General features: G+C 44.6%; 1 protein-coding gene across 1 annotated transcript in view; it reads left to right on the top strand.

Moving 5' to 3' along the window:
- The window catches only part of Dbp21E2 (putative ATP-dependent RNA helicase Dbp21E2), a 78,344-nt gene that overhangs the window by 9,385 nt on the left and 42,748 nt on the right, over window positions 1-26,211 (top strand). The window contains exons 4-6 of the mRNA XM_045751563.2: window positions 2,539-2,655; window positions 9,525-9,725; window positions 22,831-22,981. Of these exons, the coding sequence (XP_045607519.1) occupies window positions 2,539-2,655; window positions 9,525-9,725; window positions 22,831-22,981 (469 nt within the window). The remainder of the gene's footprint in view (window positions 1-2,538; window positions 2,656-9,524; window positions 9,726-22,830; window positions 22,982-26,211) is intronic.

Genomic DNA, 26,211 nt, shown 5'->3' with positions numbered 1-26,211 from the left:
ATTCTGGACTTGTCCCATCTAAACCCCTGGGGTTTCTTGCCCCTTCTTTCAGGTGACTACTCTGTCCCAGGTCAGGTCTTTTTGGAGCCAAGTGCTTGGATGGTGTTCCTGGACCTCCGGGACATGTATTGGCAGATACTGATTCATCCGGAGTTCAGGGGTCTGGCTTGGTTTTGTTGTGGGGTGTCTCGTTTACTGCTTTCGTTGCCTTCCCTTAGGCTTGTACCTGGCACCATTGTGTGTTTATATGCTGGTGTGGGCTCCCAGCCAGTCTGTGTGTCTGCTCACCTGGGTTTTGTTTCTTTCACAGCTCGCCGGGTTTGGGTTCTTGGTGAACTGGTTCCCTCTCAAGTTCGGACTTGGTTGAGTCTTGTGGGGGGACTCTCGGACCGCTTCCTTATCTCACCCTCTGGAGTCTATGCTTCGGCTGCTGTCGCGCCTTCGCATGTTCTGGGGGCTTCCGGGTCACTCGGCGGTTGCTTGGGGGTTCTGAGGGAGCCTGAACTTTGCCGTGATGGTCTACTCACTGGGTTGGGTTTAGCTTCTTAGGATGTTCGGGTTCCTTCGAGGCCATCACTTCCGCCTCTCTCATAATCGCTGGGTTTGGCCTCCAGGGGCCTTGCGTCACCTGCTGCATCGCCAGCTTTCTCTTCGTTTTTTTTAGGGTTCAGTGCCTTGGCGCCTCCACGAGCCCTCGCTGTGTGTGTTCACGGACGCGTTGTTTCTTGGCTTGGGCATTATGACCAGTGCTCACCAGGCCGCTCAGGGACGGTGGGGTTCATCCTTCTGTAGGGCTCACAGCACGATGTAGGAGTTTGTGGCTGTGTGGACGTTGCTTCAAAGGGTTCAGGTCACTTGTGGATCAACAATCCGGCTCATTCAGACTGCTCCCCGGTGGTTCTTTGCCTGAACTGCAGGGGTTTGGTGTGCTCCTTGGCTCTTTGGGGCTGGTCGCTTCAGGTGACTCGTCTGCTGTGTTCTCGGGGTCCGCGGAATGGACGGTCGGCGCCGACTCGTTCAATTGGCTCTGCTGGACGTACAGGACGTACTCCTGAAGTAGACCTCTTCGCATCGGCGTGGTTGCGGAGTCTCGCGTTATATGTGGCGCCCTTCCTGCAAGGCCGTTGGAGTCGATGCCTTCAGGCAGGACTGGGCTAGGTGGGATTGCCTATACCTCTTCCCCCCAGTTCATCTGTTGCTCCAGGTCCTGGCTCGCTTGCAGACTTACCAGGGAAGAGGTGTCCTTCTGGCCCCTTGGTGGCCGGCCCAGCCTTGGTTTCAGGTGCTGCTTGCTTGGTGTCCGAACCCGAGGGTCTTCCCTCGGCTCCACCTCTTTCAGCAGATCGATCCAGCCTAGTATGTGGCTGATTCGCTCTTCTGCTTGAGTCTATCATCACTTGTATTGTGTGCGGGTGGCTTCGTTGATGGTGTCTGCGTGCTTTGGCAGCAGTATGAAGTTGTCTGTCTTAAATGGGGTTGTCTTGCCCTTCCTTTCGTGATTGTTAAGGGACCGTCTTCTTATGCCGAATACTGTTGCCTCGTATTGTGCTGCATTGGCGGAGCCGCTGCAGCTTGCGTTCGGTATTGATGTTACTTTTGCTTCATTCTGCAAGCTGTCTCGTGCATTGTTTCACCTGGCCTGCTCATGTGCCGACTGAGCCGTCGTGGTCATTGGACCGGGTGCTCGCCTTTCCTCCTCTTCTCAGTTTGTGGTGGCCCCTTTGGTTCAGGTTTGTTTGTTGTTTGGCGAAGGCTCTTTTCTTATTGGCATTGACCTCTAGGGATCGGGTCGAGGGGCTTCATGCTCTCCTCCTGCGCAGGGGCTTCTGCTCTTTTGGTCCTGGTGGTAGTTTTCTTAGTTTGCAGTTGTATCCTTCTTTTCTGGTGAGGAATGAGACTGTTGTTTTACGGAGGGGTCCTTGGGTTGTTGATGCTTGGTTGGTCTGGCCAGGGGTGCATCATGTGTTGTGTCCAGTTGCGGCTCTGCCATTTCCGGCGCTCCACAGCCTTGGTGGCCAGGGACGTGCTTTGTGTTGACCTGTTTTCCTTCTTTCCTGTTCGGGGGAGGGGGGGGGGGTTGCACAGACAGCAACGTGGTGATGTCATGCTCAGTTTCATTTGGTGAGTTCTGTCCACTAGTTCAGCTTTCAGTAGCAATATTTTAACCAGAATAGGGGTTTGTTTGCTATTCAGCAGGACAAGTAAGCACAGTAAGCGTATAGAATGCTTCCAACCACATGTTGGTTTCTATAGGCCATAGCTCCTCGTGCCTCTCTGAGGGGGGGCAAGCTCTGGCTCGTGGACCTTGGTAGGCCTAGAACTCCATGCACATTAACTGATGCCAAAGTCTAATAAATCCATATCAGCCTGGATAGCTCCAGGGAGATTCCGGGTCTCACCCAGAAAAATGGCGTTTCATTTCATTCAACGCTAGTTTTTTTTAAAGAATTTATTTTCGGTGCACCACGGGGGCGTCATATCTTAATGCAGTGCAGTGGTTAATTGATATAAACAACTTAATGTGAGATTCTGTTTCAGAATCCTGCATTTCATGAATTCCAAGAAGAAGAACCAGATTTTGAGTCCCTTGGCCTTGAGAGTGATATGCAGTCCCAGCTACATAAGTTAGGATTTGAGAGGCCTACAAATATACAGGTATGGGTTACTGCAAGAGTTATATATATACAGGTATGGGTTACTGCAATTTTATATATATACAGTGGTACCTTGCATAACGAATTTAATCCGTTCCATGTTCGTCATGTGAAACGGACGTCATACAAAACGAGTGTCCCCCCATGTAACCAGTGTGATGCACTGTGTTTATTGTGAAATTCCCCCAGTGTGCATGACATCAAATGTTCCCCAAAATATCATTTTTCTTTGCAAAATTATAAATTACTGTCCCTGAACATGTCTATGTAAAAATAATTACCAAATTCCACTTACTTTGGCTGTGAGGGCGTGGACAAGGTGCGCTGTGACGTCATCAGGGGCTGGTCGCCCGTGTGTGCAGCTCCCAGACAAGGTCGCGCAGGCCATTCAAGCACCGCGTGTTGCCACAAATATATTTTCAAATATTTTTTCTATGCATTTCCAATGCGGTTTTATTTGTTTCTTTTATCGTATATGATGCATATTTGTGACCTTTACAATATGTATACAGTAGAATGTTCATAATTTTCCATGGAACTGTGATACATGTGTCAGTAATGTGTCCACAATAAATGTTTATTGTCACAATATTACGTGGTAAAAATTCACTAAAATTACAATATGTACAGTTTCACACACTATTTACACAGTAACACACTGTATTAGACACTCAGTACTTTGGAGGTCCGTAATAGTCAACGAAGTAGTCCATGGTACACAGCACGACTTTGCTCTCCTTGCACCAGCTACAGATAGATTTTAGTTTCCTGTTTCATCGTTCTGTGTGCTTGCAAATAACGCACTCGCGTGCACCCTTGGCTTTAGTACTTGTAGGTGGTATGTAGCCAAGCTTGTAAAGCATAAGGTAGTATTGAAACGATTATAGGAAAAGCTCAGTTTGTAAGGTAGTCTTGAAAAGATCGCTCTGTAAGGTCCCACACAGGAAGAGATTCAGCTAGCCTCAAAGAGTGTCCATCAGTCAGGAAGAGATTCAGCTAGCCTCAAAGAGTGTCCATCAGTCAGGAAGAGATTCAGGTATTCTTGAAAATATCAATGAACAACACCATGGAAGCCGCTAACACTGTTCATCTATGCTTCTTGTATCAGATGCATCATCACTGAACACAGAAAACGATTCATCTATGTATCATCTATATAAATTGGAGATGGCAAGGGTGAGGCTCAGAGCTACAACTGGATACGCTCGCTGTATCATCCTCATAGGTGCTGTATCACTGGCATCCGACCGTTGTGTTAAGCCCTTATTGCGCCTAGCTTCACCAATGTTATGACCCTTATGTTCTTCAAACAATAGGGTCTGAATTGCACCGACTGAGCGCAGTCTTTCAACACCGTGTGACAGGTGTTTGAGAGCTAGAGCCGCGTGTGCCACAAATGGTTGCTCACGCAGTACTAACCCAGCCAGCAGCCCTTGTCTTTCATATTCGTTATAGCAAAAGGTTCGTTCAGTGTTTGTTAGGTAGGCTGCTCCATTAAGACAATCTTTCTTTGTTTCAAATGTGTTCCATTTGTTTTGTATTTGTCACTTACGTCTCAATAATGGAGCAGCCTACCCGACAAACTCTGAACGAACCTTTATGGCATTTGTCCATTTTTCAACAGTTCTTTTATTTTTCGTTTTTTATTTTTTTATTTAAGAAACATGGAGCAGCCGACCTGTAGACCACCGAACGAACCTTTTTGACATTTGTAGTGGTTTTCAAAAATCTTAATTTTCTATTTATTATTTATGTTTTTTGTATGTAAGAAACATGGAGTAGCCTACCTGCCGACCACCGAACGAACCTTTTGCTATAAGACAAATGAAAAATAAATATTGAACACATTTGAAGAAAGGAAAATGTCATAATGGTTTATTCAGTGTATGTAAGGTAGGCTTCTCCATTATTGAGACGTAAATGACAAATACAAAACAAATGGAACACATTTGAAACAAAGAAAGATTGTTATAATGGAGCAGCCTACCTGCTGAACACCGAACGAACCTTTTTGACATTTTTTGTATATCAGACATTTCATTTCTTTTTTCCTACAAAAATGTCAATGCTTTGCAACATCTCAGCAGTCACCCCTTTATATCCCAGCATCATTAGCATCTTTAAACAAGAACAACATAATTTATGTGCATCGTCGGAGGTGTCTAAGAATGTGCAAGAAGCAGCGCAACCCCACCATGTGGTGTTGACGTTACTCAAACCAGCGTTCGTCATACGGGACGATTTGACACCGATCGGGCCGTTCGTTACCCAAAATGTTCGTCTTTTGGGGCGATCGTTATGCGAGGTACCACTGTGTATGTATATATATATATATATATATATATATATATATATATTATATATATATATATATATATATATATATATATATATATATATATATATATATATATATATATATATATATATATATATATATATATATATATATAAAATAAATAAAAATGTCAAGAGTCTATTAACATTTTACTATGTGGCATTTTATAAGCAAAACTTAAATCTTATATCTTGCCATAATAATTTAGTAGTATCTTAATAATTAAACAACTCATGCCTTTACAACCTTGCAGGCTAAAATGTGTAGGTATTTACTATATTTTTTATTTACAATACTAAATATAACTTTGAATCTGCTTGGAGACAAAATTTACTACATTTGAAATAGGAATGTAATGATATCTTGTAATTGGTGGTGTCTGCCATTTGTGGGAGGGGCTTCCTTGGTAGCTCTCTGGTGCTAGGTGCCTTGATAACTTTGCATATATCATCTCACATCAGATCCTTGCGAGTCTGAACATCACTTACTGCAGACCAGGTCCAAAACCTGGTCTACTCAAAAAGAAGCAGGAGATATTAGATCTCCCATACCATACGAAAAACCACCAGATAGGTAGAGTATGCAAAAATTATCAACTGCTTAGAAATATTAGCAACCCTAGTAACAAGAAACACAGTCGTTAGATCATTATCCTAGCTAGTTACACATCCCCACCACCAGAAGGCAGCCCTGGGATTCCAGGGCCCTGCATCTGGCTCCAAAGCATCTGAGGGTTTTGGGCTCAAGGCAGGGTTTAGCTTGGGATGTGACTTGAACAGTTCCAGAGTTTGCCCCTTCTGACACAGACTTGGAGGCAGTTGAGCTACTCTATCCCGCTGAAGCTTCTGGGTCCTCCCAGCCGACCCTTTCCTTTGAAGCTCTCTCTTGGACTCTGCTGACTGTGCGGATGATCGGTGCTGCGGTAAAGTGTAATATTTGCTTGTTTGCTTGTTTCCTTGGGATTGTAGGGAGTTTCTACCTCTCTGTTCATTTTTTTGTTTAGTTTCTTACCATGTGAGGCTTGTTATGCCTATCTTTCTGGGTGCCTAACCTCAGTCGATGGCAGATAAGGAAAACCCCCAACCATCGGGGGGGGGGGGGTTTCCAGGGCCATTGCTCCCTGAAACCTCTCTGAAGGGGCCAGGTTCTGGCTCATGGTCCCTGGTAGGTCTGAACTTCATAGCTAATGTCCCGATCTAATATAACATACATTAGCCCAATAAACTCCCAGGAGCCGTAAGGGCTCCCCACAGAAAATGACGTTTCATTACATTCAACGCTAGTTTTTTATCACAGTCAGGAATCTTCTGTAATGCTGTCATTGCCCAATAATAGCAGTTACATATTTATTTTTACTTTTTAGGCGATGCTGTGGTCACAAGCTGAACAGCAATGCTATTAGCTCATGCTGCATGCACCAGCTTTGGTTGCTCACACAGTACTGTGGCTCTCACACCAGAGAATGTTGCCCATGATTTTTTTTAAACATGGCATCTGTTTACAAGAGCCCTGAGGAAGCTGATGTGAACTTCGTGTAGCCATGGGCCATTTGAATTGTGCCCAGCACTCTGTGTCGTATATATATTAGAAATGGCGAATGAATTTAATAGCTTCTTTTCATCTATTGGTGCTAACCTTGCAAGTAAAATCCCACAGACTCAGACACATATCAACACATATCTCTCAGGCAGCTATCCAAACTCTCTTCTCCTCTCACCAGTCAGCCCGTCAGATGTTGTGTCCATCATACACTCACTAAAAACCAAAGCTGGGAACATCAGTGAAATCCCATCCATTGTATACATGAGCGCCTCCCATGCCCTTGCGCCACCTATAGCTCTGCTGTTCAACAAATCCCTTGAGTGTCATACCTTCCCTGATATCCTTAAAAAAGCAAGAGTAACGCCAGTTCATAAAGGAGGTAATCCGGCAGACATAAACAACTATAGACCAATATCGAACCTACCCATACTATCAAAAATATTTGAAAAAATTATCTACAAACAGCTCTACTCCTATCTCGTAAAATTCGACATTCTTAGCCCCTGTCAGTTTGGCTTCCGCTCTCAAAAGAGTACCAACGATGCAATTATTAGTCTCCTTGATATAATTTACTCAGCCCTTGACAAAAATGAGTTTCCAATTGGACTCTTTATTGACCTGAGAAAGGCCTTTGATACTGTTAATCACGATTACCTCTTATGTAAACTCCATCATTATGGAATCCGAGGCCATGCACTGGACTATATCCAATCCTATCTTAGTGATAGACACCAATGTGTAGCCATCAATAATATAATCTCTCCCATTCTACCAATAACCGTTGGAGTGCCACAGGGCAGCATCTTGGGACCTCTTCTATTTCTTATATACATTAATGATCTGCCTAATGTCTCTAACATTCTGAAACCTATTTTGTTTGCTGATGATACTACCCTCATCTACTCCAACCCCAACCCACATACACTAAATGATGTTGTTAATAATGAACTAAAAAAAGTCCACTTATGGATGTCAACCAACAAATTAACACTTAACATAGAAAAGACCTACTACATCCTATTTGGAAGCAAATCTACAAATGCAATTCAGCTTCAGATTGACAATGTAAACATTAGCAATAAAAATGATGGAAAGTTTCTTGGCATATTCCTAGACAAGAGACTCAACTTCAGTACCCACATACAACACATAACTAAGAAAGTCTCTAAAACAGTTGGTATACTCTCCAAAATCAGATATTATGTACCTAACTCTGCTCTCATCTCTCTATATTATGCACTAATCTATCCCTATCTCAACTATGGTATCTGTGCATGGGGTTCAACCACTGCAAACCACCTCAAGTCCATCATCACCCAGCAAAAATCTGCTATCAGAATAATATCAAATTCTGCTTTCAGACAACACACAGCCCCCTTGTTTAACTCCCTAAACATGCTAAACATAAACTCACTCCACAAATTCTCTTGTGTCAACTACGTTTACAAAACCCTGTTCTTAAATGCAAATCCTTGTCTGAAACTCTTCCTGGACAGATGTAATAGGACCCATTATCACCACACCAGAAATAAATATCTCTTTGATATCCCCAGAGTTAAACTTAATCTGTGTAAACACTCTATGCAAATAAAGGGACCCAGTTTATGGAACTCACTCCCTACTGAATTGAAAAGCTGTCCAACTTTTACATCATTTAAAATCAATACTAAAAAGTACCTAATTTCATCTTCATAGTTTTTCACTTTTTGCCTTAAAATTGCACTGTATCTATTGCTACCCAATCTCCCAACCTTTATGTTCCCAATTTGAATATCTTTACCATTGTGATCATTGCTGTCTTCTTATATGTGCTGCCAATCTGCTGTATGGTGTTTATAAATCTTGTTATCTGTATCTTTTGCTACCCAGTCTCCCAATCTTTATGTACCCAATCTGAACATCTTTACCATTGTGATCATTGCTGTCTTATATGTGCTGTCAATCTGCTGTATGGTGTCTATTAATCTTGTTTAAATTACTAATCAAGCTGTCAATGTAATCAATCAGAGCTTTAATATAACAATGTGCTTTAATATACTTACTAAGCTCTCTCATCTCATTTTTCTCTTGCAATGTATCTTTATCATTTATCAATTCTGATAGAAATTACCTACTTAAAATTATCTGCTAGATTAAGGACCTGCCCGAAATGCTGCTCGTACTAGTGCCTTTACAAGAATGTAAATACTGTACTATCCAATGTATTCTCACAAACCCAATGTACCTTCTTGTATATATATAAATAAATAAATAAATAAATAAATAAATATGGCTTGTACACTGTGGGACATGTTACTCCAGGCGTATATATACGCCATGAGCAGTTTAAGGGTTAAGGGGCCCAGTGCATGAGGCATATTTTTCCAAATATGAAATATAGTGAAAAATATTTTCACTGTATGGTGGTGGCTATCAGTTCTAATGAGTCCAAGCTAGGATTGAGTGAACCAGGTGTTTCGTCTGAATTGTTTACGAAGTCATTTGATCATTATGATGCTTTGTTTTCTATGTTTGTAAAGTTTCATTGACTTTCTGGATGCTTTCCTAGTGAGGGTGATGGTAATAGTCCCCTGCTTTCTATGCTTCTTTGAAAGGAAGGGGGGGGGGGGATGCCTAAGCTTTGGCTCTGGTCCTCAGTAGGCCAAACAGGACTTGCAACTGATGGGACCCATTAGTGTGTAGGCATTTCAACGAGATAACGTTAGGGGGAACCACCGAGGATCTACCAGAAGGAGACGTTTCATTGCGCTCAATTGCTGGTGTACCAAGTCATTTTGTATATCACATGTACACAAAATGATGTTATATTATTTGCACTAATATAAACATATTATTATTTGGTATAAAATAGAGAAAAATAGTAACTTTGGATGCAATAGAATTTTGTTTGCAGTGTGAGGGTTTTTTTTTGCTCTGATTTGTCTGTTGGAACTGTAGTCCACTAAAAGTTTTTTTGTATATATAAATATTCTATATTCTCCTACTTTCAGGCTTTAGCAATTCCCCATGTCTTAGAAGGCAAAAATACACTTATTGCTGCAGAAACAGGAAATGGAAAGACACTAGCATTTATTGCTCCCATGCTGCATCAAATACGGCAACAGATGAAAGTGTATGGATCCAACTTGCCACATAACTCGCCTCTTGGTCTTGTCATAGTACCAGGTAGAGAACTGGCAGAACAGATACATGTAAGTACTTTTATGTATTTTTAATTGTCCAGTGTTTGCCATGAAATTATTTAGCATATGTCTTGGTGAAAAACACAGTTATTTGCTTGAATGTAGGATGCATTTCTGTGCAAGAACCTCTTTCGTTACTTGCCTTAGCCCCCTGTTGTAGTTCTCTCCAGAGCACTAGTTCTCCACTATGCTGTGTGTGACTAGCCTCAGAGCTAGTCCCAGCTACCCTGGCTAATTGTGTTGTCCTAATAAATGGGGCTAGGAGCTCAAGTGAGATAATTTTTGAGTACCACTAACTTTGGCATTCAAAACTAACTCCAAGTGTTTCTTGACATCTCAGAAATCATCAAGAACCATTTTAAAACAAATTAATCTACAACAAACCACTGTGTGCTGTCACCAGGTAACAGTACTAAGCTTCAGAGGTGAGTACTAAGGGTCAGAGGTGATTCCCATCCCATTTTCACCCTTAGACTGGAGCCTGTCCTCCTAGATCATCTTGCTCTGCTAAAATCTTTGTTAACCCCTCAGCTGCACAGCTTCCAAATATGGCACTCCCCCCCCCCCCCCATCAGTGCGCAGGAAATAAATTCTCTGGAAAATTTTTTATTTTTTTTTGTCAAAAACCCTTCTCTGAGTATGATATATTAAGTCAATAATTTATGTTCTTAATATAATATAATAATAATAATAATTCAAATAAGGTAATTGGAAACAATTTATTGAAAATAAAGAAAATCTCTCGGCCTATTAGGCAAATCGGCCCTTGCATAGTAGGCCAAGAAGCGTGTTCTGGGTACTTGGTACGACGTGTGTGTGTGTGTGTGTGTGTGTGTGTGTGTGTGTGTGTGTGTGTGTGTGTGTGTGTGTGTGTGTGGTGTGCGGTGTGTGTGTGTGTGTGTGTAATTACCTAAGTGTAGTTACAGGATGAGAGCTACGCTCGTGGTGTCCCGTCTTCCCAGCACTCTTTGTCATATAACGCTTTGAAACTACTGACGGTCTTGGCCTCCACCACCTTCTCACTTAACTTGTTCCAACCGTCTACCACTCTATTTGCGAAGGTGAATTTTCTTATATTTCTTCGGCATCTGTGTTTAGCTAGTTTAAATCTATGACCTCTTGTTCTTGAAGTGCCAGGTCTCAGGAAATCTTCCCTGTCGATTTTATCAATTCCTGTTACTATTTTGTATGTAGTGATCATATCACCTCTTTTTCTTCTGTCTTCTAGTTTTGGCATGTTTAATGCTTCCAACCTCTCCTCGTAGCTCTTGCCCTTCAGTTCTGGGAGCCACTTCGTAGCATGTCTTTGCACCTTTTCCAGTTTGTTGATGTGCTTCTTAAGACATGGGCACCACACAACAACTGCATATTCTAGCTTTGGCCTAACAAAAGTCATGAACAATTTCTTTAGTATATCGCCATCCATGTATGTAAATGCAATTCTGAAGTTAGAAAGCATCGCATAGGCTCCTTGCACAATATTCTTTATGTGATCCTCAGGTGATAGTTTTCTATCTAGAACCACCCCTAGATCTCTTTCTTTATCAGAATTCTTTAAAGATTTCTCACATAATATATAGGTTGTATGGGGTCTATGTTCTCCTATTCCACATTCCATAACATGACATTTATTAACATTAAATTCCATTTGCCAGGTGGTGCTCCATATACTTATTTTGTCCAGGTCTTCTTGAAGGGCATGACAATCATCTAAATTTCTTATCCTTCCTATTATCTTAGCATCATCAGCAAACATGTTCATATAATTCTGTATACCAACTGGTAGATCATTTATGTACACAATAAACATCACTGGTGCAAGAACTGAACCCTGTGGTACTCCACTTTTGACATTTCTCCATTCCGATACATTGCCTCTGATTACTGCCCTCATTTTTCTATCAGTCAGAAAATTTTTCATCCATGATAGAAGCTTACCTGTCACCCCTCCAATATTTTCCAGTTTCCAGAACAACCTCTTATGTGGAACTCTGTCGAAAGCCTTTTCTGTGGGGAGCCCCTACGGCTCCCTGGAGCTTATCGGGCTAATGTGTGTTATGTTAGACCGGGACATTAGCTAAGGAGTTCAGACCTACCAGGGACCATCGCCAGAACCTGGCCCCTTCAGAGAGGTTTCAGGGAGCAATGGCCCTGGAAAACCCCATATGGTTGGGGGTTTTCCTTATCTGCCATCGACCGGGGTTAGGCACCCAGAAAGGTAGGCGTAACAAAACAAACCCCACATAGTAAGAAACTACAACAAAAACCGAACAGAGAGGTAGAAAACTCCCTACAATCCCAAGGAAACAAGCAAACAAGCAAACATCACACTTTACTGCCGCGCCGATCGTCCGCGCAGCCCTCCCCACCCCGGGAGGGGGAGGGGGAGCCCCGGACCTACCGCGCCGGCTGCCAAGCTCCAGTTCGTTCGCTAATGTCAACCGGGATTGACGCTTCTCTGGCCTCAGTTTCCTAGGCGGTGTTTGCCTTGTGTGGCGTTCACTGCCGTGTGTTGTGGTGTGCGGTGGCCAGGAGTACTTCATCAGTGCCGGGGCTGCATGTGCTTAGTGGCTGACTTCCCTAAGCGCCCTGTGAGTACTGCCCTTGCGTTACAGGGTTATCTTCCCTGGGGCGTTCGGGAACCATTCCCGTAGAGGTTCTTGCTGCTCGGCATTTGCCTCGCCCTTGGGGCCAGCTGGGGCTTGGGGCCCTTGTTTGGCCCTGGGTAGGGATTGGTATTGTGCTGGTTAGGGCGTCAAGGTGTTGCGCAGCCTGCCACCTAAGCGGCGGCCGGTTTCTGTTGCCTCTGGAGACGGTGTACTTTTGCGGGGTTTTTCTTTTGTTTTTCATTTTCTTGCCTGGTGGGGGTCTGCCTAAGGTGGTTATAGTTCCACTGGTAGTGTTTGGCGGCCCTCTGCTAGGCCCCCGTGCTTGTACACATCTCAGGGGTTTTCAGTGCTATCATCTACCCTCTTGTTATGTTTGGGTTTCTTAACCGGTTAGCAACACCTTGCCCGGGCTTCCCGTAGTTGTTACCCTACGGGCCCTGGAAACCCCTGTCTGGGCTCGGGGGACCATTGAATGTGTCTTCCGGGTTCCAACCCGTCTTGAACGGGATTGTTGGTTGCTGTTCCCTTGTCTCCGGGTGACAGTCGCCATTTTTACCTCCGTCATGCTGCCTGTTGGGTCACTGACACCTTGACCCGGAGTCTTGCGAGTGATTCTCTGCTTGTTCTCCAGTACTCTCCTGATGTTATTACTGTTCAGAGTACAGGCGGCATCCGTGTTGCAAGCTAGGTTAGGTTGCTGCAACATGCTAGGTTGGTTTCCCACTCGAATGCCCGTGGCCGCCCCGTTTGGTTAGGTGCTGCTCGCCCCTTTCTCTCCATGTTCCCGGCTCCGGACCGTCTGCGGGTTTCGGGGTCGGGGCGGGGTTCAGTTGCGGCAGAGACTCGGGCGGTTTTCGGGGGATGCCTCGTTCGGGTTGGGGACGGAGGTTTGAGCCTGTGCCTCCTGCCAAGGCTTCTGGGTCTTACCAGCGGCCCTTTCTTGTTGCCTTTCCCATGGGCTCTTGCTTTTCTTTAAGGGCGGAGGGCTTGGAGGACGGCTCTGCCCCGGGGCCTCTGTTGTTGGTTCCCGGGGCTGTGGGGGTTGCCTGCTAGCAGTTCTGGGGCGGTTTTGCCCCTTCAGGGGTTTTTCTGCTGTTGGGCGTCGTTTTTCGCCCTTCCAGTCTGCTAGCTTCCCACATTTGCTGGCGTGTTTTTGTGTATTAAGCGTCAATCACAGCCCCTGCTGGCGGCCATTTTCGTCTGCCGGTTTCACGGCATGGCCACCAGGGCGGCGTTGCGGTTTGTTTACATGCGTCTGGGTGTGCGAGCGAGCGTCTCTGGTGAGTTTTCAAAAAATTTGCAGGGTTTTTGTTCTCCTGTTGTCGTTTCTTTGTTTTTCTGGTGTTTTCTTGCCGTTGCCTGTTCCTCTGGGAACGTTTGGGTGTTGATTTTGGGTTTGAGCCTCTGGGTTTAGGCTCAGTGCCCCTGGCTGGTATGCTTGCTCCCACACCTTGCCCCTCGGTTTTCGGTCTGTTGGGACCGTTTTCCCAGGGCGTTCTGCTGGGGTCTGTGCTTTGCCTTTTAGTGGTGTTCTCCGCCGGCAAATGTGGTGGTTTGGGCTCCCCCTGGTTCGATTCTGGGTTCCTTTGGGTTTTCCTTGGTTTCGTTCTGGAGGTTTCTTCCTCTTGGGCCCCCTTTTGTGGGTTCAGGGGACTTTGTTTCCTCGTGTGACCCGGTTCTGCCTTTTGGGGTTCCGGGGTCTTCCTGGCTTGCAGACTGTGCTTTTTTGGGTCTTGGCACATGTTGTGGTTGTGCTGGGACTTTGTGGTTTTGCTGTCGAGGTGGGCCTTTTGATGCAGTTTTGTGCCTTCTTTGCCTGGCCAGCGTAGTGCTCTTTGCCACTAGTCGGCGGCTTGTGCTTTTACAATATATGTCCTCACCTAGTTGTGCTTGTGGGGGTTGAGCTCTGGCTCCTTGGTCCTGCCTCTCAACCGTCCGTCAACAGGTGTATCGGTTCCTGTGCCTCTTGGGCTCTGTCATGTCTACATGTGACATTGTATGGGGGTCAGCCTCGTTACTTGTGTGAGGAGTCGCCACATTACTTCTTAGTGATTTCCCGTTCCCATTCTGACACTCAAAAAAAAAAAAAAAAAAAAAAAAAAAAAAAAAAAAAAAAAAAACTTTAATTCTATCTGTGGCTCTTTTGGGTACTCAGTTTCCACCTGTGTCCCCTAGTGCGTGTGCCCCTTGTGTTACATAGCCTGCCCTTCTCAACCCTGTCGATTCCCTTGGGTATCTTGTATGTGGTGATCAGGTCTCCCCTCACTTCCTCTTCCAGCGAAGTGTGGTTTCATTCCCGTAGTCTCTCCTCATGACTTCGGTAGTGTACTTTTTCTTTCTGAAGGGGTTCTGTTCCCTTCTCTGTTGACTGGGCGCTGGGGGAGCAGCTTGCTCTGTTGCCTCTCGCTTGGTCCCGCTGTTGGTGGGCGCTTTGGGTTGTCTTCCGGCCTCTGCTGGCGTCGGAGGACGGCTTCTCCCCCTTGGGGGGGGGTTCAGAGCTGGCGGGGTGGGCTTCTTCCCTGCGCTTCGTCATTTCCTCTTCGTGGGTGCGTGGGGCGTGGTCGATCCGCCCCATCCTTCTGGGCTTCCCGTCTGCTCTTTGCAGTCATGAGCTTTTCCCGTCTGCTCTTTGCAGTCATGAGCTTTTCCAGTCTGCAGTTCTTCTGGACTACTTCCGTCTGCGCCCTGGATCCTCTGCCCTGCTCGGAGGACTGTTGTCTCCTGTTCGGATTCTGTTAGGGCCGGGTGCATGGATGGTGGACCTGGACCTCCAGGTCACTTCTTGGCACGTTCCTCTCCAGTTTTTCTGGGGCTAGCATGGTTGGTAATTACCTATGTGTACTTACCTAAGTGTAGTTACAGGATGAGAGCTACTCTCGTGGTGTCCCGTCTTCCCAGCACTCTTTGTCATATAATGCTTTGATTATAATTGTCATATTGTCATATAATGATTGTCATGTGTCATAATATGTCTTCATATGATTGTCATACAATGCTTTAGTGGTGGGGCTTCAGGTTTGCTGTTTTTATTGCATTCCCTATTTTGTGAAGGGCACTTTGTATACTCTTTGCATCTTTACCGGATCTTAGTGCCCTGTCTGCGTCTGAGATTCGGTGTCTGGCCTACCTCAACGACTGGCTGGAGTGGGCTCCCAGTCAGTCTGCTTGTCTGCTCGCCAGGGGATGGTTCTTTCCAGATCGCTGGGTTTGGTTTCCTGGTGATCTGGAGGTTTTACCTTCTGTTTCCGTCCCGGGTTCGGACCTGGGCCTTGTTCAGGATCTTGGGCCCCTCATTGTCTTCCCTCCAGAAGTGTTACTGTGGCTGTGGTCCCGCCTTTGGCTGTTCAGGAGGGGGTCCCGGGTTGCTCAGCGGTTGCTTGGGCGGTTGTGCGGGAGTTTGCACTTTGGCGTGCTTGTCTGCCCGCGGAGTCGGGTTTGGCTCCGGCGTCGGTTGGTTCCTACGGAGACTCCACTTCCGCCTCTTGCATTCCTTGGGTTCCTCTGGGGATCTGGTGTTGGTGCTGCGTCACCAGCTTCCTCTTTGGGGTTTTCGGGGTTCCGTGCCTTGGCGGCTCCCCGAGCCTTCGCTCGATGTGTTCACGGACGGGTCGTCTCTCGGCTGGGGCTTTGTGACCAGTGCTCACCAGGTCGGCCGAGGTTGATGGAGTCTGTCTGTCCGTCGGGCTCACAGCCCGGTTCAGGTGTTCATGGCTGTCTGGTTTGCGCTTCGGAGGGTTTGGGTCACTAGGTACTCTACCATTCAGCTCTGTTTGGACTGTTCTCTGGTGGTTCTTGCCGGAACCACAGGGGGTTTGGTTAACCGTGTGGTTCGTGTCCGGGGTGTGTCCTGCGTCCTGGTGGACAGCTGTCTCGGTTCATTCCTCTTCGTGGGTTGGCCAGTCGTCGCCGATTCGTTTTGTTGGCTCTGTTGGGCTTATGGACTCCTGGCCATGGACGTCTTCGGGTCGGCGTGGTCTAGGCGTCGCCCGTTTTGTGGCGCCCTTCCCACCTGCGAGGACTTCACGGTGGAGGCTTTCGGCAGGCCTGGTCGAGGTGGGGGGTACCTGTACCTCTTCTCCCGGTCCAGCTGTTGCTTCGGGTTCTGGCTCAGTTGCAGCCCATTCCCACGAGAACAGTCCTTATGGTTCCACTGTGGCCGGCCCGGCCTTCTTTTCAGACGCTGCTTGATAGGTGTCCGTACCCGGGGCGTTTTTCCTGAGGCTTCGCCTCTTTCAGCAGGCCGAATCGGTCCTGTCCGTGACTGGTTCGGCCTTCTCTTTGGCTCTTCGCGTCTGGTATTTTGACGCAGGTATCGCCATCTCTATGGTGTTCAGGTGGCTTTGTTGACGGTGTCCCACCTGCGAGCTTTGTCTTGGAGACTGTATGACGGTTATTACGTCTTCTCGCGTTTTGTTTCCCCTCCGGCCTGCTCATGAGTCGCTTGAGCCATCCTGGTCCTTGTTCAGGGTGCCTTCTTCTCTTCCCCTCAGTTTGTGGTAGCCCCTTCGGTTTCAGTTTCCTCCTCTTTGGTACTGGTGGTAGCTTTATTGGTGTGCAGCCTTTCTCTGTCCTGGCGACGGTCGAGACGGCTGCTTTCTGGAGGGGTTCTTGGGGTATTGGTACTTGTTTGGTTTGGCCGGGGGGTGCGTCCTGTGTTGTCCAGTTGTGCTTTTTGCTGTTGCCGGCGTACCGTGCCTGGGGATGCGCTGTGGTTGATCCGGTTCCTTCGTTCCCTGTTTTCAGGGCTCGGGTTTCCCGGGTCGTCCGCAGTGTTTTCCTTCTTACTGCGGTCTGTCTTTGCGCCCGTGCTGTTCAGACGTTTGCAGCAATTGCTGCTGTGTTGGTGACGTCTCGGGCTCATTTCGGGCGCAGGGAATTGTGGGTCGCACAGGTTTTTGGCCGCCCATCCATATGTGCGTCTGTTCTTGGGCGTTCTTGTTGCCTTGGGTCGCAGGTTTGCGACCGGTTGTCTTGGCTTTGCGTTGCAGAGTTTGTGGCGGCCGCCTCCCGGGTTAGCCCTTTCTTTTCCTTCTCTTTGGGTATGAAGCTCCAGGGAGCCGTAGGGGCTCCCCACAGAAAACCAGCGTTGAATGTAATGAAACGCCATTTTCTGGGTGAGCCCCGGAGGCTCCCTGGAAACCCTCCCTCCCACCGGTCGGCGGTTTTTTCGCGTTGGTTGAAGCTTAGCTTCCGAACTGGAGCTTGGCAGCCGGCGCGGTAGGTCCGGGGCTCCCCCCTCCCCCTCCCGGGGTGGGGAGGGCTGCGCGGACGATCAGCGCGGCAGTAAAGTGTGATGTTTGCTTGTTTGCTTGTTTCCTTGGGATTGTAGGGAGTTTTCTACCTCTCTGTTCGGTTTTTGTTGTAGTTTCTTACCATGTGGGGTTTGTTTTGTTACGCCTACCTTTCTGGGTGCCTAACCCCGGTCGATGGCAGATAAGGAAAACCCCCAACCATATGGGGTTTTCCAGGGCCATTGCTCCCTGAAACCTCTCTGAAGGGGCCAGGTTCTGGCGCTGGTCCCTGGTAGGTCTGAACTCCTTAGCTAATGTCCCGGTCTAACATAACACACATTAGCCCGATAAGCTCCAGGGAGCCTCCGGGGCTCACCCAGAAAATGGCGTTTCATTACATTCAATGCTGGTTTTTTAGGTCCAGATAGATGCAGTCAACCCAACCATCTCTTTCCTGTAATATCTCTGTGGCTCGATCATAGAAACTGAGTAAATTCGATACACAGGATCTTCCAGATCGAAAACCATACTGTCTGTCTGATATTATATCATTTCTCTCCAGGTGTTCTACCCATTTAGTTTTGATTAGCTTTTCCAATACTTTCACTATTACACTTGTCAATGATACAGGTCTATAATTGAGGGGGTCTTCCCTGCTGCCACTTTTGTAGATTGGAACTATGTTAGCCTGTTTCCACACGTCTGCTACGATTCCTGTACACAGGGATGCCTGAAAGATCAGGTGAAGTGGAATGCTGAGCTCAGATGCACATTCTCTCAGAACCCATGGTGAAACGCCATCTGGGCCAGCTGCTTTGTTCTTCCCGAGCTCCTTTAGCATATTTTCCACTTCATCTCTAGAAACCTCTATCCGCTCTATGTTGTTCTCTGGAATTCTTATTGTGTCTGGTTCTCTGAAGATTTCATTTTGTACAAACACACTTTGGAACTTTTCATTTAATGTTTCACACATTTCCTTTTCATTTTCCGTGAATCTGTTTCCCATTTTCAACCTCTGGATATTATCCTTTACCTGCAATTTGTTGTTTATGAATTTGTAGAATAGGCCCGGTTCTGTTTTACATTTATCTGCTATCCCTTTTTCAAAATTTCTTTCTGCCTCTCTCCTTACTGCTGTATAGTTGTTTCTCGCATCTTTGTATCGCTGGTATGTTTGGGGGTTTGGCCTCTTCCTATACTGATTCCATTTTTGTGTCTTTTGGTCTCTTGCCCTCTCACAATTTCTGTCAAACCAATCCTGTTTTCTGGCCCTGCATCTCTGTTTTGGTATGAATGTTTGTGTGCCTTCCTCGTATAGTTTTAAAAATTTGGCATACATTTCATTTACTTCCCTGCCTAGCAACAATTCTGTCCAATTACACTCATTAAAAAAATTTCGAAGTTCCCCATAGTTGCCTCTCCTTAAATCGAGTTTATCAACTGTTTCAATGTCCCCATTTTCTTCTAGATGATATCTTAAAGCATATTTAATGTCTAACAGGACGTGATCACTCTTTCCCAAGGGAGGAAGGTACTGGATGTCAAAAATCTCTTCTTCTTTCCTGGTGAATACTAGATCCAGTACTGACGGTACATCTCCTTCCCTCATTCTTGTGGCTTGCTTTATGTGTTGATACAAGAATGTCTCCAGAATGAGGTTCACAAATCTGCATTTCCAAAAGTCCTCCGTTCTTGCTTCATAGGCCTCCCAGTCTATTGCTCTAAAGTTGAAGTCCCCCAGTATCAACAGTCGTGATTTATCTTTATCTGCTTGTACAATAATATCTCTCATGACCATTATGAGGCCCTCTCGTTTGTCATCCAGTTCTTCCTTTGTCCATGTGCTGCTTGCTGGTGGGCTGTAGGTATTTACAATTATCAGCTTATCATCCTGATTCCAGACCTGCAATGCCATTATGTCAATATCTCGAGGGTTTTCAAATATTAACTCTTTTACCTTCAGGTGTTTTTTCACCAGTACAGCCACTCCTCCTCCCTTCCTAGTTTTCCTGTCACGTCTCCAAACTGAGTAGCCTCTTGGGAATATGACTTCATTTATTATATTTCCTTCAAGTTTCGTCTCTGATAATGCAACAATATCTGGGACCCTAAGCTGGATTATATCTTGCAACTCCAAAGTTTTTGACCTCACTCCATCTATGTTGGTATATACAATTTTCAGGAACATGTTCCCTTTTCCTTTGCTCTTTACTCCCCCTTCCACTACTGATCTTGTTGCTTTGTTGTTATGTACCATTTCACAAGCTTTCCAGTCCCTGTCACTTTGTAAAAAAAAAGAATTTCTGTCTTCTTCATTTCTATCCCCATTTAGACGTTTTGCCTCAATTAGGTTCATTTTCAGCTTTTCTCTGTCTTCCTTGGAGAGGTCTTGTCTAATTGACCAAAATTTGCCAACCTCATCACTCTGCAGTTTCCTGGCATTTCTTAGCACTTCCATCATGTTTTTCACTCCATTAAACGTCACCCTTAAGGGGCGGTTCTTTTCTTTCTCATATTTTCCTATTCTTCTAAAATCACTGACATTTTCCTTTGAGCCTTCTCCTAAACCTACTATTTTCTCTATGATTTTCATCTCTTCTGCCGCTCGGTCCACCCTAGATGAAATTTCCTTCTCTAAACATCCAAAAATGATTATGGACTTAGTTCTATCTGCAGTGTTTTGTACCAGTTTACTGTTGGTAACCAGTTCTTTCCTAATTGCTTGCCTAATTTCTGCTTCTTGTTGGTCATTTCTGGTTTTGACTTCCGAACACACTTCTTTGATAGTCTTTTTCTCTTTTACAACTTCAGCATATGTCGCTTTTATTTCTTCTTTATACTTTTCTAGTTCTTTATTCACCTCCTCTATGTGAGTTGTCAGTGAAGTTTCCAGTTGGAGATCCTTACCTAACTCTATGTTAGCCCTTAGGCTTGCTTGGAGTTGTTCACCATATGAGTCTATTTTCTTGTTTATTTCTTCAAAGTCACCACGCTTCACTTTCCATGCCTCATTTTCTTTCACTAGTTCCTTGATTTGCTCCTCCAGATTTGTTACCTTGTCTGTTAATGCAGTAATAATCTTACCTTGTTGAAGCATACTCCCTTTTAGAGTGCAAAGCTCACTCCAAAGAGCTCCATTGTCCTCTTCCAATTTAAGCACTTTTTCTTCATACTTCTTTTGCATATCCTCAATTATCTCTAACCTAACCTCTGTGTGTGTGTGTAATTACCTAAGTGTAATTACCTAAGTGTAGTTACAGGATGAGAGCTACGCTCGTGGTGTCCCGTCTTCCCAGCACTCTTTGTCATATAACGCTTTGAAACTACTGACGGTCTTGGCCTCCACCACCTTCTCACTTAACTTGTTCCAACCGTCTACCACTCTATTTGCGAAGGTGAATTTTCTTATATTTCTTCGGCATCTGTGTTTAGCTAGTTTAAATCTATGGCCTCTTGTTCTTGAAGTTCCAGGTCTCAGGAAGTCTTCCCTGTCGATTTTATCAATTCCTGTTACTATTTTGTACGTAGTGATCATATCACCTCTTTTTCTTCTGTCTTCTAGTTTTGGCATATTTAATGCTTCTAACCTCTCCTCGTAGCTCTTGCCCTTCAGTTCTGGGAGCCACTTAGTAGCATGTCTTTGCACCTTTTCCAGTTTGTTGATGTGCTTCTTAAGATATGGGCACCACACAACAGCTGCATATTCTAGCTTTGGCCTAACAAAAGTCATGAACAATTTCTTTAGTATATCGCCATCCATGTATTTAAATGCAATTCTGAAGTTAGAAAGCATTGCATAGGCTCCTTGCACAATATTCTTAATGTGGTCCTCAGGTGATAGTTTTCTATCTAGAACCACTCCTAGATCTCTTTCTTTATCAGAATTCTTTAAAGATTTCTCACATAATATATAGGTTGTGTGGGGTCTATGTTCTCCTATTCCACATTCCATAACATGACATTTATTAACATTAAATTCCATTTGCCAAGTGGTGCTCCATATACTTATTTTGTCCAGGTCTTCTTGAAGGACATGACAATCATCTAAATTTCTTATCCTTCCTATTATCTTAGCATCATCAGCAAACATGTTCATATAATTCTGTATACCAACTGGTAGATCATTTATGTACACAATAAACATCACTGGTGCAAGAACTGAACCCTGTGGTACTCCACTTGTGACATTTCTCCATTCCGATACATTGCCTCTGATTACTGCCCTCATTTTTCTATCAGTCAGAAAATTTTTCATCCATGATAGAAGCTTACCTGTCACCCCTCCAATATTTTCCAGTTTCCAGAACAACCTCTTATGTGGAACTCTGTCGAAAGCCTTTTTTTAGGTCCAGATAGATGCAGTCAACCCAGCCATCTCTTTCCTGTAATATCTCTGTGGCCCGATCATAGAAACTGAGTAAATTCGATACACAGGATCTTCCTGATCGAAAACCATACTGTCTGTCTGATATTATATCATTTCTCTCCAGGTGTTCTACCCATTTAGTTTTGATTAGCTTTTCCAATACTTTCACTATTACACTTGTCAATGATACAGGTCTATAATTGAGGCGGTCTTCCCTGCTGCCACTTTTGTAGATTGGAACTATGTTAGCCTGTTTCCACACGTCTGCTACGATTCCTGTACACAGGGATGCCTGAAAGATCAGGTGAAGTGGAATGCTGAGCTCAGATGCACATTCTCTCAGAACCCATGGTGAAACGCCATCTGGGCCAGCTGCTTTGTTCCTCCCGAGCTCCTTTAGCATATTTTCCACTTCATCTCTAGACACCTCTATCTGCTCTATGTTGTTCTCTGGAATTCTTATTGTGTCTGGTTCTCTGAAGATTTCATTTTGTACAAACACACTTTGGAACTTTTCATTTAATGTTTCACACATTTCCTTTTCATTTTCCGTGAATCTGTTTCCCACACACACACACATCCCGTGTGTGTGTGTGTGTGTGTGTGCGCGCGTGCGCGTGTGTGTGTGTGTGTGTGTGTGTGTGTGTGTGTGTGTGTGTGTGTGTGTGTGTGTGTGTGTGAGTGAGTGAGTGAGTGAGTGAGTGAGATATATATATATATATATATATATATATATATATATATATATATATGTATATGTATATATATATATATATATATATATATATATATATATATATATATATATATATATATATATATATATATATATATATATAATTTATTATTATTATAATAATAATAAGATAGTGAATTATGTTTTAACTTTTTGTATTTTGTGTTTCCAGAGTGTTGCCTCAGGCTTAGGTGAGAGTTTTGGAATTAATGTGGAGATGATGAAAGGTGGAAAAACCAAGAATAAGATGCTTCATCCAGTCATGTCTCAGCAGCACCTTCTCATAGCAACCATCGGTGCTTTATCTAAACTCACAACTGTAGGTAAGTTAATGTGTTGTAAGTTTACAAACGCTGTATTGTGAAGACCTTATGCTGCTGTCATTATGCAGATGAAGTTGGTGTGACTTATTTCCATGAGTAATTTAGAAATTTTGAGAGTACAGTTCTTATAACAGTGATGTTTGCCATGATGCAGGGATGTTCTTTTTGGTCTGTATGGGCTTTTGTCAACTGGTCGAAGTTTGTTAGGCTCTTCTCATGTTCTGCCTTGCCCTGGACTATTCTGTTATGTCAGGATAGTCTGTTTTTCTCTCCCTTTATTGGCTTAGTTGTGGCTGTGCTTAACACTTTCGCGCTCTCGGCGCTCAAAAAAAAAACAATACCCCATATGCTTTCGGCACTTCGCGCGCCTACGCGGTAAGACCGAAAAAGTGTACACTCTTTTGACTGTCCTGACAATAATTGAAGGCGCACGTATTTAAATTTGGTGTCACTGTGTTCGCAATAAAATTGTCTATAAGAGCATACCTATAAAATGCCGCCCAAGCATAAGGAGTATCAACACCAAATAAAAAACTATGCAGATCACTCGCCGAGAGCGCCAAACAGCAACAAAATGTTTCCACTCTCTTAATGGTTGCGAAGCCTACAGTTGTCCTACATCGCTAATTTTGGTATCCTTGGAATCGCAATAAAATTCTCTACACGGACATATGCATATGAATGTTTAATATAGGTAATTGCCCACCCGCAAGAGTGTGTGAAGTGGAGAGTAGTTAGCCGCGAGCGCACTGGCGAAAACACAGGGGGGAAATCATGCTTGGAAAATTTATACGTTTCCTGACCCTAATTTTCTATGTACGTATTTCTTTTTTATACCAATGTGTTCGCAATAAAATTTTCTATAAGATGAACTGTATAACATTTGTACAAAGCATGTGTAAGAGAAGCGCCAAATATAGAACCACGTCGCTCAGTATGCGTTCGCGGCAGAAACGAACGCATTGTTTTCGTTCGTTTGATGTTTGTCATGTTTATACTTGTTGAAACATTTTATAATTTGTATGACAGTGATCGCAGTAAAATTCCCTACACAGACATATACATAACACATACAAATATTTCCCACGTGTTGGATATATCAACGGCTAAAGGGAACCCACTGCCACACGCTCGCCACACCCCCAAACATACTTTGTGTATTTTTTTTTTTACTCATAGAAGTTTATGTGATATAATATTCATTCTGGTACCAAAAAAATCGCAAATAAATTCTCTACAAAACAAAAGTATCCCCATCCATTTCGGTTAAAAAATGGAATTTATAGAAATATTTTTTCAATTGACGAGAAAAGTAGGCAGTTATGCGGAATCGTAAGAAAAACCAGTGACGAGTTATCTCTAATCGAAAGCGCGAAAGTGTTAAGTCTTCAGCTAGTGAAAGGGAGAAGTCAACTTTTCCATCAGGGCCTCTAGCCATTTGGGCAGCCTGAACTTTGCCTGCATGGTGTTACTGCTGGGCTGAGTGCACTACACAGCTTTCCTCATTGATGTCCTTTCACCTTGGTTGGGACCTTTGTCGTACAGGCTTTAGTTCATTTAAGGTGGGTTTTGCAAAATAATTTTCATCTTTGGTTTGTTTTTTAGTTTAGTTCTGTGACACCCATTGCTCAGGCTGTTCACAGATCTTTTGGACCACCATTCCACTGAGTGGTTGTATTTTCATCAGGTCAAAGTGCAATCCAGACCACAACATACTTTCTCCATCCTGATGGGGAAAGTATGTTGATTGCCCTTTGGCATATGTGTCTCCTACTGGGCTCTGAACTCATCTTCATTTGGATTACACCCAGTGGTTCAGTGCCTCATCAGGGATAGCTTGGTTCAGTGCCTCATCAGGGATAGCTTGGTTCAGTGCCTCATCAGGGATAGCTTGGTTCAGTGCCTCATCAGGGATAGCTTGGTTCAGTGCCTCATCAGGGATAGCTTGGTTCAGTGCCTCATCAGGGATAGCTTGGTTCACTGCCTAACCCAGCAAGACTGGATTCTAGCTAGAAGTCTCACTTCTAGCTTCTCAGAATGTATTCTTCTGTGTGGTTTACATTTGGGGTTGTGTTGAACATGTTGTCAATGGTTTCTCATTTTCATGTGATCTCAGCAGTGTGTGGTGGATAAGGCTTCTTTCCTTTGGCATTGCAAGACATTCGGCTGTCCTCATGTGCAAATGTTTGTCCCCATTTAGAACAGTGGCTTCCAGTCTGTGGCACTGTTTCTGGATTCTTGGTGTTTGCAATAGATACATTTTGCCTGGATTGGGATCTGTAGTCTCATGTTCACCTCTTTCCCACGGGTTGGTTGCTTCTTCTCGTGTTGTCAAGGTAGGTGACGTATTCTGGGTCACCTTCTCTAAGTTTCAGTGTGATCGGTTCAGCCCAGGTTTCTGGCCAATCTGCTTCGGGGTCCTGCCCCTTTGCTCCCCAAGGCTCTACTTCTAGAAGATTAGTGGGCATCTAGCCACTGAGGAGGTTCTAGGCCTTGTGTGCCATCACCTATATAGGGGTCAGGAAGTGGGCCTCTTGGTGTTGCATCTTGTGTCCCCTTGAGGTGGCAGTATGAGTTGGTTTTGCAGGCCTCTTAACTCTTCCACTCTGTTTGATGTCTGTCATCTGGTTTGGTTTTCATTTTGTGCTTTTTCTGCCCTGATTCTTTGTGGACTGCTGGTTGATACCTAGTACTGTACTGTCACCTTGTAATGGTTGGCCCTCATGGGCGGTTTGTTCATTTGCAGCCAACTCTTTTTTTTTCTGCTGAAGAATGACTTGGTGGGATTCCAGAAGGGTCCTTTGGTGATCAGTGCTTTGGTAGTTTGACTGCATTGTTATATATTGTGGTGGCTCTTTATCGCTACATGCATGTCACTGGTTCTATTTCAGTAAGTGCTTTATTAGTTGATCCCATTCCAATGTTTTCCTGTTCCAAGGCTTGCATTTTCCAGGGTGTCCGTGGTGTCATAAAGTCAAGCCAGCCCGTGGTCTACCCTCAGGCCCATGATGTTCATAAGTACATGGCTTTGGCCGCTGTCTTCTCTAATACATCATGGGCTGATATTTTGGCCCAGGGGTTTTGTTGTTCTAACTGGCTGCTGGCAGCTTGGTACTTGGTTAATGTTCCTGGGCCCAGTCAGTCATGTGTGGCTTTGGACTGACTTCAGAAGCGTATCAAGTCTGTCTGAAACATGTTCCTTTGAGGAAAGCCAGAAAGAGATCTAACGT

Source organism: Procambarus clarkii, chromosome 23, assembly GCF_040958095.1.
Source record: "Procambarus clarkii isolate CNS0578487 chromosome 23, FALCON_Pclarkii_2.0, whole genome shotgun sequence".
Taxonomy (NCBI): Eukaryota; Metazoa; Arthropoda; class Malacostraca; order Decapoda; family Cambaridae; genus Procambarus; species Procambarus clarkii.
This window is presented reverse-complemented; position numbering and strand designations above follow the sequence as displayed.